This window comes from Vitis vinifera, chromosome 5 (genome assembly GCF_030704535.1).
Source record: "Vitis vinifera cultivar Pinot Noir 40024 chromosome 5, ASM3070453v1".
In the NCBI taxonomy this organism is placed as follows: domain Eukaryota; kingdom Viridiplantae; phylum Streptophyta; class Magnoliopsida; order Vitales; family Vitaceae; genus Vitis; species Vitis vinifera.
In genome coordinates, this window is record NC_081809.1 from 23468125 (window position 1) to 23483493 (window position 15369).

Below are 15369 nucleotides of genomic sequence, written 5' to 3' on the forward strand. Positions count from 1 at the left end.
TGGAGAGCATGTCGTCCAGCCTTTTGCTGATGGAGCCAATGGGTGGCTCGTTTGGGAGGTTTCTCCCAACTTGTCGTACCGCTAGGTGCGGGTGAACGTTCCGCACCATGGGGGTGACCATAGGGTCACGGTGCAAGAGCACGTTCTGCACCATGAGGGTGACCATAGGGTCAGGGTGCGCTGCCCAGGTTGTGGCTACTAGTGGCCTTGGTCTCCCAAGCTCTTGTGGACCTAGTCTTGCTCGCATTGAATTTGACAACTGGGATTTTCTATCACGTTGTCTTTTTGCGGAAAAATGAGTAGAGTCCGAGCTTTCCTCACGGGGAGCTCGAGGCATGGGCGTGTGTGGCTCATGTGGCCTCACGTTGTATGTTTCTGGGATAGCTCCCGCTGTCCCAGGATATATTGACTCTGGTTCTGGCCTTGAGTTTACTACCTAGCCTCTTGAATGTTGACGACAGGGAGGCCCCCATGTTGAAGCCTGGATGCGTAGTACCGCGTTTTCTTCTCTTAATCTTTCTGTCTCCTGGAGGAGAGCTTTCAGTTGTCGTTTGCTTGCCAACTGTCTTCTTTCGATGGCTCAGCGCCATTCAGAATTATCTTCCTCTCCCCTACTAGATGAACGGCTTCGGGAAGATGTGGTCATCTTTGCTAGTGACTGAATCAGTGATATTTTCCCACAGACGGCGCCAATGTTGAGGCCTCGCATCCCTGGTGATCCACGTAGTTGCCAAATTGATGGACGCACGATCTCAACCAATGTAGATTCTTGATTCAATCGTACCTACAAAAGGAGTCCGAACAGGGTGTCCGGACGCACCCTCCGATGGTTTTGTTAGCCATGGTAAGAGAGATAAATCAGTTGGCCTTTTTCTAGGTATCGCAAGTTTACCTTCCTCTTTGTGTGAAGGTTCATATATATAGTATCAGAAGCTTTGTTTCCCTCTTTAATGGTAGGGAGATATTTTGGCTTGTCATGATGACACTAGGTGGTAGCAGGGCCATCATCACCCTACGGGCAGCTGACAGAGATCGTGGGAGGCGTTGCGACTGTCAGAGATCGTGGGAAGTGACTTGTCGTCACTTCATTCTTGTCCTTTCACTCTACAGGTGGCAGAACGTGGGCCATGGCAGACTGTTGTGACGTGCAAGACTTGCTTACTTTAGTCAATGATCCGGACAAACATGTCCAGATAGTATATGTCGGTCGTCCGAATGCGATGTGGCGGTCATCCAGATGTTATGCTCGTGAGTGTCGTGTGTCTCTCCTTGAGGGAGTCCGGATAGGAGAAGCGCGCCACGTATACTCTTGGGGAAATCCGGATGAGGGTAATCCGAATGAGAATGCGTGTCACGTGTCATTAGGGGGAGGGGTCCCTACAACCACCGTTGGTGACTGTGGTTTTAAAAGTTTTATAAATATCCTTAAAACCATAGTCTGTAACTGTGGTTTTACAATTTTCCTTAGAACCACAGTTAGTAACTGTGGTTTCAAAATTATTTTTAGTTCATTCATGTTTTAATAGTATTATGATTTTAATATTATTTTTAAAATATTTTTTTTATCATAATAACCATAAACCACCGTTATTAAGGAGTAACCTAAAATCATAATTACTAATATTAATTTTTATATGAAAATATAAAATTTTAAAATAATATAAATAATTTATTTAATTATTTTAAAATTTAAAAATAATATAAAAAAATAATTTTCTTTAATTCATATGTGATAAAATTCATAAAACAAATAAATATTTTATTTACCATAAATATATAAATTTTTATGGGAATGCAGACAAAATTATTTTCTCAAAATTTCAAGGAAAATATGAAAAAATAAAGATAATATATATATAATTTTAAAACAGTCGTAAAGAAAAAATTTATTAAGGATAATTTGTAAAAAAAAAAAAGTAACTTTAAACGAAAATTGTAAGAAATTTTGAAAATATCCTTAAAAATCACTGTCATAGACTGTGGTTTTACAAAAAATTTTAAAACCACAATTACTAACTGTGGGGTTTCACAAATATCTTTAAGGGGAACTCATGTAACCATACATCAACTAAAAAAATATGAGATTTTAAAACTTTGCTTTTTTATTTTTAATTTTAGTGTAAATTATGGATGTACCAAAATTCCTTAACGATGTACCAGATTTTCTTAAAGTTCTTTTGGAGTGAGAAAAATTTCTTACAATTTTCCATTGTTAGTTTTAAATTATTTTTATTTACAAATTATCCTTAATAAATTTTTTCTTTACGACTGTTTTAAAATTATATATATATTATCTTTATCTTTTCATATTTTCCTTAAAATTTTGAGAAAATAATTTCGCCTGCATTTCTATAAAAATTTATATATTTATGGTAAATAAAATATTTATTTTGTTTTATGAATTTTATCACTTATGAATTAAAGAAAATTATTTTTTCATATTATTTTTAAATTTTAAAATAACTAAATAAATTATTTATATTATTTTAAAATTTTATATTTTCATATAAAAATTAATGCCAATAATTATGATTTTAGGTTATTCCTTAATAAAAGTGGTTTTATGGTTATTATAGTAAAAAATATTTTAAAAATAATATTAAAATCATAATATCATTAAAACATAAATGGATTAAAAATAATTTCTGAAACTTGTAAAACCATAGTCACCAACGATGGTTCTAAGGAAAATTGTAAAACCACAGTCACAAACTGTGGTTTTAAGGATATTTTTTAAACTTTTAAAACCATAGTCACCAACGATGGTTTTACACACTTAAAAAAAAATTCATATAGATGCTTACGTGGATGCAGAAAGATTAGTTTGACAAATATTTTGAGATGGGTACTATTCTTGCCATTTTTTTCTACCAATGGACTATATTGGACTTAAACTCGCCTGGTGCTCTCACAAACAGTTGCAAGTCATAGCATTGCTAATTAAGGTGGACGTACTGGCTCACAAAGTTGGCTGTGGGAGCAATGGTGGTAGCATTCTTGACCGGCTCGTACACTGTACTGCCCCATCACGGGCATTGCAACTTTTATGTTGATCATCTGCACCTGTTGTATATCTTTCATCTTATGCACTAATGAAAGCCAAAATGAAAAGAATATTGCCCAAGCAGAATCTTTTTGGAAAGTAAATTTGATTTTTGGAAAGTTCCTCAAAATTAGGATTTATTTTTTTATTTTTTAAAATAAATAGAATATTTTTAAAAAGTATTGTTGAGCTCACTCATTGCAAGTAAACTTGCTTGTCCATTTTCCTCTTTTCCTTTGGATTGGTCGGGAAAAAAAGCTGTATGTTGTCTATTTACTGAGTAAGAATATTTGAAGTATTCACTAAATGAGAATTTATTAAATGAATAATTATAATGATTATTAGTCAAGAATGTGAGACAGCCAAAAAGTGGAGTTATTTTGCGTGGTATAAATAAGGGAGATGGCTTTGAAGATGAGGATCTAACAACCCAACAAGAAAAAAAAAACACACATATATTAATTTGATAGAAAGACCATTCATTTAGGTTCCTTCTCATCATGTTCTCCTTGATTGTCGCTAGTGCTCAACTTCTTAATTAATTTTATTTACTAATTCTGTAATATTAAAACTAATTTTTAAATTTTAATATTAAGATTGAATAGAATATAAATATTTAGTATCTCAAAAAACCTACCACATTGACAACTTGTGATCAAGTCGGACCAATTGAAAGATAAAAGGAACAAACACAAAAGTAAATGGTCAAATTTGTACACCTAACTAACAATTAAATTAAAATAATAATCAATGTCTAACTAAATTAATAAGATAATAAAAAAAGGTGTCAATGAGTCATTAGTAAAATAATAATCAATTTCTTCATCTAGCAGCAATATAATAAATGAATCTAATAAAAGGAAAACAAATAATTAGTCGTGTTTCCACAAAGAATGACAAAGTTTGATATAATTAACTAATATGATTCAAACTCAACACATTTTTTATTGATTTGGATTAAGTATAATTATATTTGGATTAAATTCATATCAACCTCTATAAATTTTGAAATAGCAATTCATCCACATATACTGTTCCACTCATTTGAAAAACTTTGAATTAAGTTCATCACAATAAATATCATTTAAGCCCAACTCTTCAAGAAGTGGAAGGCATAGAAAGCTTTAGCCAAAATTTGTCATATTATCCATGACACCTCCCAAACTCTTCGCATTTCAATGGTGGGACTCACAAGGTTGCTTTCGTCATTCCAACTTGTGACTTGTTTATTGAGAGGTTGGTGGTGGTGGGAATGATTTTAATTTATAAAATATGATTTCCATATATTCTAAAAATTTGTAAAATGATTGACCTTTGTGTCATTTAAAATTTGTGCACCTATTCATCAAATTAAGTATTTAATGAAATATTACTTAATTTATTTAAATATATATTTTATAATTAATTTTGAATGCAATTAGACAATGATTTAAGACTTAAGTAGTATTTAATAAAAATTAATACTTAATACATAATTATTTAACATTTAACCGTCAACTTAAAACTTATTATCAATTATTATTTTAAGAATTAGAAGTATTTATAAAAAATTTATATATATATATATATATATACTATTAAATTAATATATTTATTTTCATTGGTACTAAATAATGAGATTATAAGAGAAAAAAAGAAAGAAATATCTCAAGGTTCCTTTCATTTTTCAACTTGTAAAACTTGTTTATCGAGGAGTTGGTGGTGGTGGGAATGATTTAAAATTTTTACTTAATTTTTTATTTGCCTCTAGGATGGACAAATTTAAACATCATAATTATTTAGACCAAAGCAATTGTTTAAATGTACAGAAAAGACAGTTGTGATATGATTGACCTCTGGATCATTTTAAAATTAATTTATGCACCTATTCGTTAAAGTACGTAAAAGTATCATAAACATTAAAATAAGTTGTTTTTAGGACGTTAGGTCATTTAAAATTAATTTACGCGCCTATTCGTCAAAGTACTTTAAAGTATCATAAACCTTAAAATAAGTTGCTTTTAGGATGGTCGGTCATTTAAAATTAATTTACGCATAAATAAGTTGCTTTTAGGATTGTAGGTCATTTAAAATTAATTTACGCGCAAATAAGTTGCTTTTAGGATTGTAGGTCATTTAAAATTAATTAACGCACCTATTCGTCAAAGTACCTAAAGGTGTCATAAATCTTAAAATAATTTGCTTTTAGGACGGCGGGTGAACCTTAAAATAAGTTGCTTTTAGGATTGTGGGGTCATTTAAAATTAATTTATGCGCCTATTAGTCAAAGTACCTATTGGTATCATAAACCTTAAAATAAGTTGCTTTTGGGATTAAGATAAGGCAAACAACTGACCACATTTGCTCATGCACGAGAACATTATATATATTTGGATGTTAGGTGCATGATGTTATGATAGAAAAGAAAAGATAAGTTAAATCAACATGAAGACCATTCATTATAGAATTCATTGCATCAAAGACATACTTGATTGTAATTTATATTACTTACCCCTCTAGTAATTTTTATCTTATTAGATATAGAGATAAATGTGTAAAGGCTTATATGATCAAAAGAGCTACTATGTCTTATTTATTTGGACCTTATAGAAGTAATCAGTTGTCACATTTTCAATTGGTAAAATGGAGTTTAACAACACCATATGTCTGTTATGTAATTTGATTAAAAAAATTGATCGAAAAAACTTAATTTGTCATAAGAAGTAATAGAAATTTTTCTTAATAACAAATCAACAATCACATTTTTTAAAGAATCTAATATTTTATGAATGAAGTAATTACGTTAACAAAAAAATATCATTTGTATTGTGAAAAAAGAAATACAATTAAAATTTATAAAGTATTATAATCAATTAGAAAGACACTTAAATTTGAAAATTTTAGAAGACAAAAAATGTTACTAATTTGAGTTATAAATTAATCAAGTTTAAGGGGGTAAATTAAAATGTAAAGTTGAATTTGATAAATTTTCAAAAATAGATTTTTATTTTATTTAATATGAATATGTATAAATTAATAGAAGGATGTTTAAGAGTTCAACAAGAGTGAGAGAATAATTTTGGCTAAATTTTCTCCTATTAGTTATCTCCCTTGGTAGAATTATCTTGAAGTACTAGTACTGTATAGTGTCATGCACGACATGGAGACTCTTGGTCCAATAGGCATACAAATGAATCATTGCATTTGAAAAAACGAAACAAATATAAAACGATAAAAAAGAGGAAAGTGACTTGGGACCACAGCCTTGTGGAGGCATTCGCACCTGTTCCCTTTGCTGTTGATATAAGACGCAGAGGCGGTGGATTGTGGTATCGTGAAAGATTTGAGAGAGGTGGAGACGGCTGTAGAGCTTTAGCACACCAATGGATCCATCCACATCCACTTCCACTTCCACTTCTACTTCCAGCCATGCTTTAGAATTACAGAACCTTAACTCAGTTTCTAGTGGGAACCAGGAGGATTTCACATGCATGGCTCCTGAAATTTACAGGGCTGCTGCAGAAGGCGACACCAATATCCTCGAGGGAATGCCTAGCGCTGACCTTCGAGTCCAATTAACACCCAATAAGAACACCGTCCTCCACATTGCAGCGCAGTTGGGTCAACTGAAGTGCGTTGCATGGATCATTCAGCACTACTCAGTGGATTCGTCCCTACTGCAGTGCCCCAATCTGAAAGGGGACTCCCCCCTCCACCTTGCAGCGAGAGAAGGGCATCTAGAGGTCGTGAAGGCTCTTATCCGTGCTGCAGAAACAGTTTCCGAAAGGGATTCTGAGAGTGGGATTGGAGCAGATAAGGCCATCCTGAGGATGACCAACAATGAGAATGACACAGCGTTGCATGAGGCAGTCCGGTATCATCATCCTGAGGTGGTGAAGTTGTTGATCGAGGAAGATCCCGAGTTTACATATGGTGCAAACCTTTCTGGTGGGACTCCTCTATACATGGCTGCTGAGAGAGGGTTTAGAGACTTGGTGAAAATAATCATAGAGAATACTACTCTCATTCCACCGGCTCACACTGGCCCCATGAGGAGAACAGCTTTGCATGCAGCTGTGGTTTGCCATGACCCAAGTACGCATATTCTTTTCATCAATCTACAATATTCCTATGTGATTGACTTATTAACATTACAAGGATAACATATAGAGTGTTGAATAACAATTTTTAACAATGGGGTTAACCAAGTCAAAAGAATAATAATAAATGACATCCTTACCGTTTTCTTTCGAAGCCCTTCTCTCCAGATTGAATCTACCGTTTCTTCAAATTAAACTTTTGATCTTTCACAAAAAATATTTTGATATATTTGTTTATATATGCTTGATGGTTGATTGTTTCAGTTGTTTGGATGAATTGTTTGAATAAAATTTTAAATGTTGATCTAGTTCCTTTTAAGCCGACATGTACGCATGATTAAATGTTGATCTAGTTCCTTTTATTTTATATGTGTTGAACAGAAATGGTAGAAGAAATTCTGAAATGGAAGCCGGATCTAACAACAGAAGCAGATGAAAACGGGTGGTCTCCACTTCACTGCGCTGCATACTTGGATTATGTTTCAATAATGAGGCAATTACTTGATAAATCTGACAAGTCTGTAGTCTACTTAAGGGTAAAAAACGATGACAACAAGACAGCTCTTCATATTGCGGCCACTCGTGGAAACAAGCGCACAGCAAAACTGTTGGTGTCACGCTATCCAGATTGTTGTGAGCAAGTGGATATCAATGGAAATAATGCTCTTCACTTATTCATGATGCAAAGAAGATTTTTCATAAGCTTGTTAAAGATTCCTTGGATGAATGTGGGAGCACTTATAAATGAGAAGAATGCTGAAGGACAAACACCTCTCCATCTGCTTGCCCATTCCCAACTGAGATATCGTCCAGCTTACATAAAGAACAAGAAAGTAGATAAGATGATACTTAACAGCCAAAACTTGACTGCTATGGACGTAATTTCATCGGCTGAGGATTTATATGGACACAAGGTAAGCCTATCTAACTCTCAATTAATTTTCCAAATAGCTAGTAATTGGTGCACATACAAGTATGCTAAGTATATATGTCGAATTATAATATAATTAGTACTATTACTAAATTGATACTTAGAATGGTAAAACCATCAATTATATTACTAAGTCAAATGAAATGGTAGTACATGTTTAGTATTCAATAAAAAAGGCAAAGCAAGAGACAACAAGATTTGACTAAAATTGAACTAGCCTTTTTATCACGTTCTACTACACATTTGCTTTACAACTAGATGCTCTTTATGTAGAGCAAATAAGCAACAGATAAGTAGGAATATGCAACAAACTTCATTATCTTCTAAAGACTAGGACAATCTGAAAACCAGGCACTATAAATAAAAATATTAAGTAAATACTTCCAACAGTACATTATCAGGCGCATTGAAGCCAAGCTACTTCAAATGATTTGGAGTATGTAAAAGTAAAATCATTAATATTGTATCCTCTATATATATATTTTCTATAAAATGATTTGACTGATTAAATTTCAGGCTGTTATTGTACGGCACCTGAAATGGGCCAAAGCCAGAGTCGGGCCTTTGTTGCGGCAGAAGACTATGAGCAAAGACAAGGACAACAAAGACGAGGATAACAACGAAAGAAAACGTAATAAAGGTTTAGACGTATCTTTCTTAAAGAAAGCAAGCAATAGTCATTTGCTAGTTGCCACACTCGTAGCCACTGTATCCTTCGGAGCAGGTTTTACATTGCCCGGTGGGTATAATAATAGTGACGGCACAGCCATTTTAAGAAAAAAGATAGCTTTTCAAGCATTTGTTGCGTTTGATTTCTTAGCCCTGTTGTCGTCTGTGACTGCTATATTGTCTCATTTTTATGGTGCACTGAATCACAAAAAGGCGCAGCTCGCATCATCACTAAGCTTGGCCTATTGGTTCACCCAGTTGGGTATAGGAGCAATGATAGTAGCATTCATGAGCGGCGTGTACACCATGGATCCACATCACTCAGGGATGACCTTTTCTATTTATATCATCTTCATCTGCGTTTCGATTTTCATCTTATTCACTGTGGTACGCCAAATTCAACGTTAAGAATGCCCGAGCAAGATTATGTTGGAAAGTACGTCTGATTTTGGTAACTTCTTTAAAATTAGGATTTAATTTTTTATTTCAAAAAAAGTTAATAAAATATTTTCAGTTTGAGTGAGATTTTGTTTTTATATTTAAGTAATTCATTTTTCTATATTTTATCATTCAGAGTTTCTATTTTGTTATATGTAAGGTTGTGTGATATTCAACTCATTTGTCACAATAATATTTTTCTTTTATTTAGAAGAGAAAATATAAGATCTTGGAAGTATCCTGGTCCCATTGATGACAAGTGGGACCAATAATTCGATCGGGGTAGTTGCTAAACCATACCACATAGTTATAGGTTTGCCTGCCATCCACACCAAAATAAATGGAGTTTTCCAAAAAAAACTTGTTAGGGAAGGAAGACCTCCTAGGGATAAGAGACATAAGGCTAAAGAGAAAGCCAAAAAAAGATGGTGGGCCGCATTAAAGGCTTTTGTGTTAGCAAAATCTCTTTCTATAAAATGAACTAATTTCTTACAGGATGTTGTTCTAAAATTGTGATACATAAAAATCTTGGGGAGGATTGATTGAGGATGAGGAAATAATTGAAAGAAAATTTTGAAGAATATTGTGATGGGATGAAGTGGCAAAACAAGATAGAAATTTGATAGTTATCACAAAATGCTATGGTTCTTACATATGATTTCTTAATTTATTTAGAAGTAATTCACGGGAGGAAGAGAAAGGTTGGGATTCCAACAGGCGTCTATTATTGAATTCACTCGACCCGATAGTACCCATTTTGGGAACGTTCGGACAGTATAAATTTACCAATACTTTTCGCTCAGGATCTGTTGGTAATTTTCTCTTGATTTTTCTCTGTTGGTTATCACTTCTCATGTAATCCAATCCTTTCACTCCAGTGAATCGATGTGATATCACATATATGGCTGGTAGAATTTAAGGGTTGTCGCAAATCAATTATCAAAAGAACTTCACATAGATATTGAAAGTGGTATGTCAATATCTTGATGTGATTAACCAAATCAATTATCAAAGCAACAAAGGGGTTAACCAAATCAAACAAAAGGCCCAAACAATCACACATGCTAATGACTATGGAGGAAAACCTTAAGGTTAACCATCTCCATGACTGTAAGAATCTTTTATTTGTAGAGCATTGGTACCAAGGACAACTGTTTGGCACCAAGGAAAGTTGTTTGTCCATTTTCCTTTGTCTGTTGTCTATTCACTTAATTTTCTTTTTTTCTTTCTCTTTTTTGTGTGGGGGTGAAGTGAAGTACTTGTCCATTTAGCGTGAATATCTAGACAAGCCTTTTCCATGATGAGATAAGGAAATGGGTGGAAAATAGTTACACAACTTGGCATAGCAATGTTTAAAGTAATTTTAAGATCAAGTTTAAATTTAGTACCTAAATGCTCTTTTTTTTATATATAAAAAAGAAAATGGAAGTGGATATCATCCCTAGCCAATTGTTATATGTCGAATTGGTTTTTCTATTAAAATTTTCTATGAAATTGATGAAAAAAACTCATGTGAAAAGTGTACACACTTTAGCATGAAATTGTATATAATACATTACAATTTGTCCAAATTTTTTGTGTGTTGATCATATGTTTTCCATCCATTTCTAATAAAAGAAAAAAAATTATAAAAGAAAAAAAGAAAAAAGAAAAAACTCACATTTAACAATAGTTTAGGGTTAATATTGTAACAAGAAAATTAAGAGCTAGATTGAGACATAAGTGTGAATTCTCATCACACAAAAATGTAGACCAAAACTTGTACTTAATTGTTGGAGGATGGAGTGTATAGTTGACCTAGGATTTATGTATATTGATATTCCTCTTTATTCTCTTAGGATGAAGGTTGATATGTTTCTTGACTAGAGATGTTAATGGCATGATATGCAAGATTTTTATTCTTGGCATGCCCCCTTAACCTGGCATGAGCATGGACACTTAATTTGCTTTTAAATGATTGAAAGGTGTCCTTAGCTAATGGTTTTGTAAAAATGTCAATAGGTTGATTTAAGGATGCAATATATCGTGCAACAAGATTACCTAATGTAACTCTTTACCTTACGAAATGATAGTCGAGTTCAATGTGCTTTGACCACACATGAAACATCAAGTTAACTGACATATAAAGTGCACTAATATTGTCATAAAACAGTTATGGCAGTTGTGATAATGCAACTCCAATGCCATAGAGGAGGAAGGTTAAACATGTTATTTTAGCTATTCTAGAGGCCATGGACTAATATTTGGCTTCACAACTAGATTGGGATACGGTGGGATGTTGTTTTTTTTTTTTTTTTTTTGGACACCAATAAATGCAATTCACACCAAGGAATGCACAAAGCTCAATGGTACTTCTGTTGGTATCTTAAATCTAAATAACGGAAGTAATACCAATTTTAAAAAATTGATATTTAGGGTTAAAGTACTAACCTTTAGGTTTGGATGTTTCTCAACCTTAAATTCCAATTGTTGAAGAATCAAATTGATATCTTCGGAAGTCTTGTAGACCCATAATCTTCCACCCGATGGCTCTTCCTTGATTTTGGCACACTTTCGGTGAAAAAGAAGAGAAAGTAGAAGATATGACTCTCTCTCTCTCTCTCTCTCTCTCTCTGAAGGTAGAAGACAACTCTATAGAAACATTCTAATCCCTAAATGGATATTTATAGGGTTCTTCATTGGGCTAAAGTGACTTAAGTCCACTAAAGGCTTAGGTCACTTAATCTAGCCCAAAATGGGTCCTAATTAATTATTTAACCTAACAAGACCTACTAATTAATCAATTAACCCAATCAAGATGTCTTGCTCATTTACCATTATGCAACCTTACATAATTACCAAAATACCCTTATGCACAAAAGTGAACCTAGAGTGAATCTAACCCTCATAAATCGTGTCAACAAGGTATATAAGATTGAGCGATGACTACTAGGACCCATAAGACAGTATCGACTCCCTCATAATACAATTCTAAAACTGATTCAATATCCCACTATAACAAAATCAACTACACTCTAGTACTTTAAGCAAATAACACTAATACACTAAGAGTTCGAGTATGTGGCTTATTGTGCATTACATTCATCTCCCCATGAACATATGTTCGTAGTCTAACAAGCTAAATGCTATCAGCCTTTCAAGACTACCTATACTATCCTTGAGTTACAAATCCTCCTATTGTGTATTCAATTGACATATCTTGACCCTCAAAAAGCCTATGTCAAGTTTCATTTAAGAAACTACTATGATCATAGTTTACATGAACACACCTTCTTAGGATCACCCAAATAGACACTTTATCTCAAATTCATGAAAGTGAGAATACCTATTGCTAACAGTTTCCATCAATAGCAACTCAATCCATAGGGAATATATGATTAGCTTACGATCTCATCCATAAGGCAAAGTCACTACTAACTTTAGCTCAAACTCAGTATTCTCTCAAGGTTGAGAGACAACACAATGAAGCAACATGATGAAGTCATGACCACTTGATATGCTTAAGTCATGACTCACCATAGGTCCTGTTCAATGTGTAGTAACCATACACACCAATGTACTCACCATGGGAAACCCATCTTGATAGCCAAAAATACTCATCCTTCCAAGTATGAGGTAGTACACTACAACCTCAAATGGATTGCCTAAGTCCACAAACCGGTTGTGAACAAATCATCTACTTACCACCTATGACTTGGATCTTCCGTGCAACTGATAATGCATCTAAGTCATATACAATGCAAAAAATGCTAAGCGAGAATTCTTCTAAGGTGTAATGCATGGAATAAGGATAAATAAAAGTTAACTTTTAATGACTCTATCCTAACATTCTTCCACTAGCCCATAAACCATAATGCTATTAAAGCATATTGGATACTGATTATCTAAAACCTATGTTATCCCTATGATCAACAAAGACTCTCCTTGTCAATGTCTTGATGAAAGGATCCACAAGGTTCTCCACAAAAGGTATCTTGTCAACCATCATGTCACCCTTCTATACTAACTCAACAGTTTGGAATACAAGTACATAATCCCTTGTTCTATAAAGATACTTGATTATATGCTTAACAAAGCGTAATTTTCATTTTCTTGTAATCTCCAAGGGCTTTAAACCCAAGAATATATTGTGTTCCTCCTATATTTCCATTTAGAACTAAGTAAATAAACTAATCTTAATTTATTTATGATAATATCTCTACATCATTTCCAATGAGTAGATTGTTATTTACCCACAAGATCTTAAAATACCATCATGTTTCCCTGCACTTTCTTATACATATTTGTTATGAAATTATCGGGTTACATCATACAAATGCTAATATCAAGATAATCATTTTCGTTCACCATATAAGAATTATAAAATTAATTTTCTTAAATTTGGCCAAATATTAAGGGGTATACAACATATTTGATTTTTTCTAATGTGAAGAATAGTTCTCAAAGAAAAAAAAAATCATATAAAGGGTCACCAATTCCAATTATGTGCTAGGATAATACTATTGGTTGCAAACAGATGAGTTGTAGAAAAAAAAAAGTAACAAGCTAAGTAAAACAAATATTTTTTTCCTTTTGGAGTACAAAAGTTTTTTTTTTTTCCTTCAACTTGCCTAATCCTCTAGCAAAATCACATATATCTTGTTTTTTTCCATTATAGTGTAAGACATTAAGGGTCTGTTTGGGAACGTTTTCAAAAATTATTTTTAAAAAATAGTTTTATCATGTTTTCTAGAACAAAAGTTTATTTGAGAATTTGAAATGTTTTTAACTTATTGTCAATGTTTCCAAATATTTTTTTTAAAAAATTTATTAATGATGCTTCATTTTCAATTGTTATTCATATTTGTCCCTTTTTTAAAAAACAACTAAAAATAACTAAAATACGTTTTGAGAAAACACCTTAATTTCTATTTTTAAAAATAATTTTTTTCTAATTATCAAACATATTTTCTTTTTTTTTTTTCCTTAAAAAATAGAAAAACAGTTTTGAGAATAAACAACAAACCAGCTCACCATAATACTTTTCTTAGAAAGTAACTTGTTGCAATCAAACACCTTTTGCCAAAATAAACCCGTTCTCCAAAATAATAAATTACATTCTAACAAATACACCATGTCAACATATTGATAATGGTAAAATCATTCATTCATATTTTATAATCTCATTAGAATTAATTGACTGTAAAAATAAAAATAAAAATGGTATAATGAAATGGTAAGTGGCTGCTAATTAATATCTGTTGTAGTAATACTAAAGCCTAAATTACCTAGTAATTCTGGTTGAAAAAAAAAAAACCAAATATAAGATCATTAAGGCTTCTAATATCTAGGTTGTCATCTTTTGGGATCAGCATTAATGTGTTTAGTTATTTAAATTAAAAAGATTAATTGTTTAATGAAACTAACAAAAACCTTAATCTAAAATATATAAAGATAAAAATATAAATGAAGTTTTCTAAAATATGAAAACTTCTAATTCATTTTAAAATAGATAAAAATTTATATGAATTTTTAAAATACTATAACTCATTATTAAAGTTCTTCTAATGTTTTTATTCATTTTTAATGGAAATATATATTTATAATGTTGGTATAAATGAGTTTGTAAAGTAGAAGAGATTAAAAAATTAAAAAGGAAAAAAAAAACGGTGCACATGATCTAAAGATGAGTGAATTTGTAACATTAAAAAATTAAAAAGAAAAGAAAAGAAAAAGATACATTTGGGAACATGGATAAAAAAAATTAAAAATAATACTTGAGAGGTAGATGTAGCAATAGATATAAGTTTATAAAGTATATCCACAGCATACTTAGGGAGCTACTATTTTTGGGCACTTGGGGATGATTATTTTGGGTTTTGGGCCTATGAGTCATATACTTCAAAGTTCAAAGTAATGTCACCAAATGTTATTATTATTATTATTATTTTCAAAATTGGGCCTTTTAATTGTAATACTTAACAATAATCACCAAATTCACTACATATAGACATGCAAGAAGAGTTTCATGAAAGTTAGGAATAACATCAAAGTAAGAGTGAGTTTGAGACAGGTGTTGTAACACCCGGACATTTTCTTTTAAGGGTAATTTAGGAAATTATTATTACTAATTAAATTAATTAATTAATTAATTTAATAAAGTGGAAGAGGGGTAAAAGTATAATTTTACGAATAAATACCCTAGGTATAAATTAGAAATTTTATTCTTT

At 32.1% G+C, this 15369-nt stretch overlaps 1 protein-coding gene across 1 annotated transcript; it reads left to right on the top strand.

The window, feature by feature from the left end:
• The first annotated feature begins 6405 nt into the window (after positions 1–6405).
• LOC104879449 (ankyrin repeat-containing protein At5g02620) lies at positions 6406–9130 on the top strand. The gene is made up of 3 exons (XM_010652226.1): positions 6406–7117; positions 7504–8036; positions 8570–9130. The coding sequence occupies exons 1-3, from the start codon at positions 6406–6408 to the stop codon at positions 9128–9130; spliced, it is 1806 nt and encodes a 601-aa protein (XP_010650528.1).
• Positions 9131–15369: the final 6239 nt, after the last annotated feature.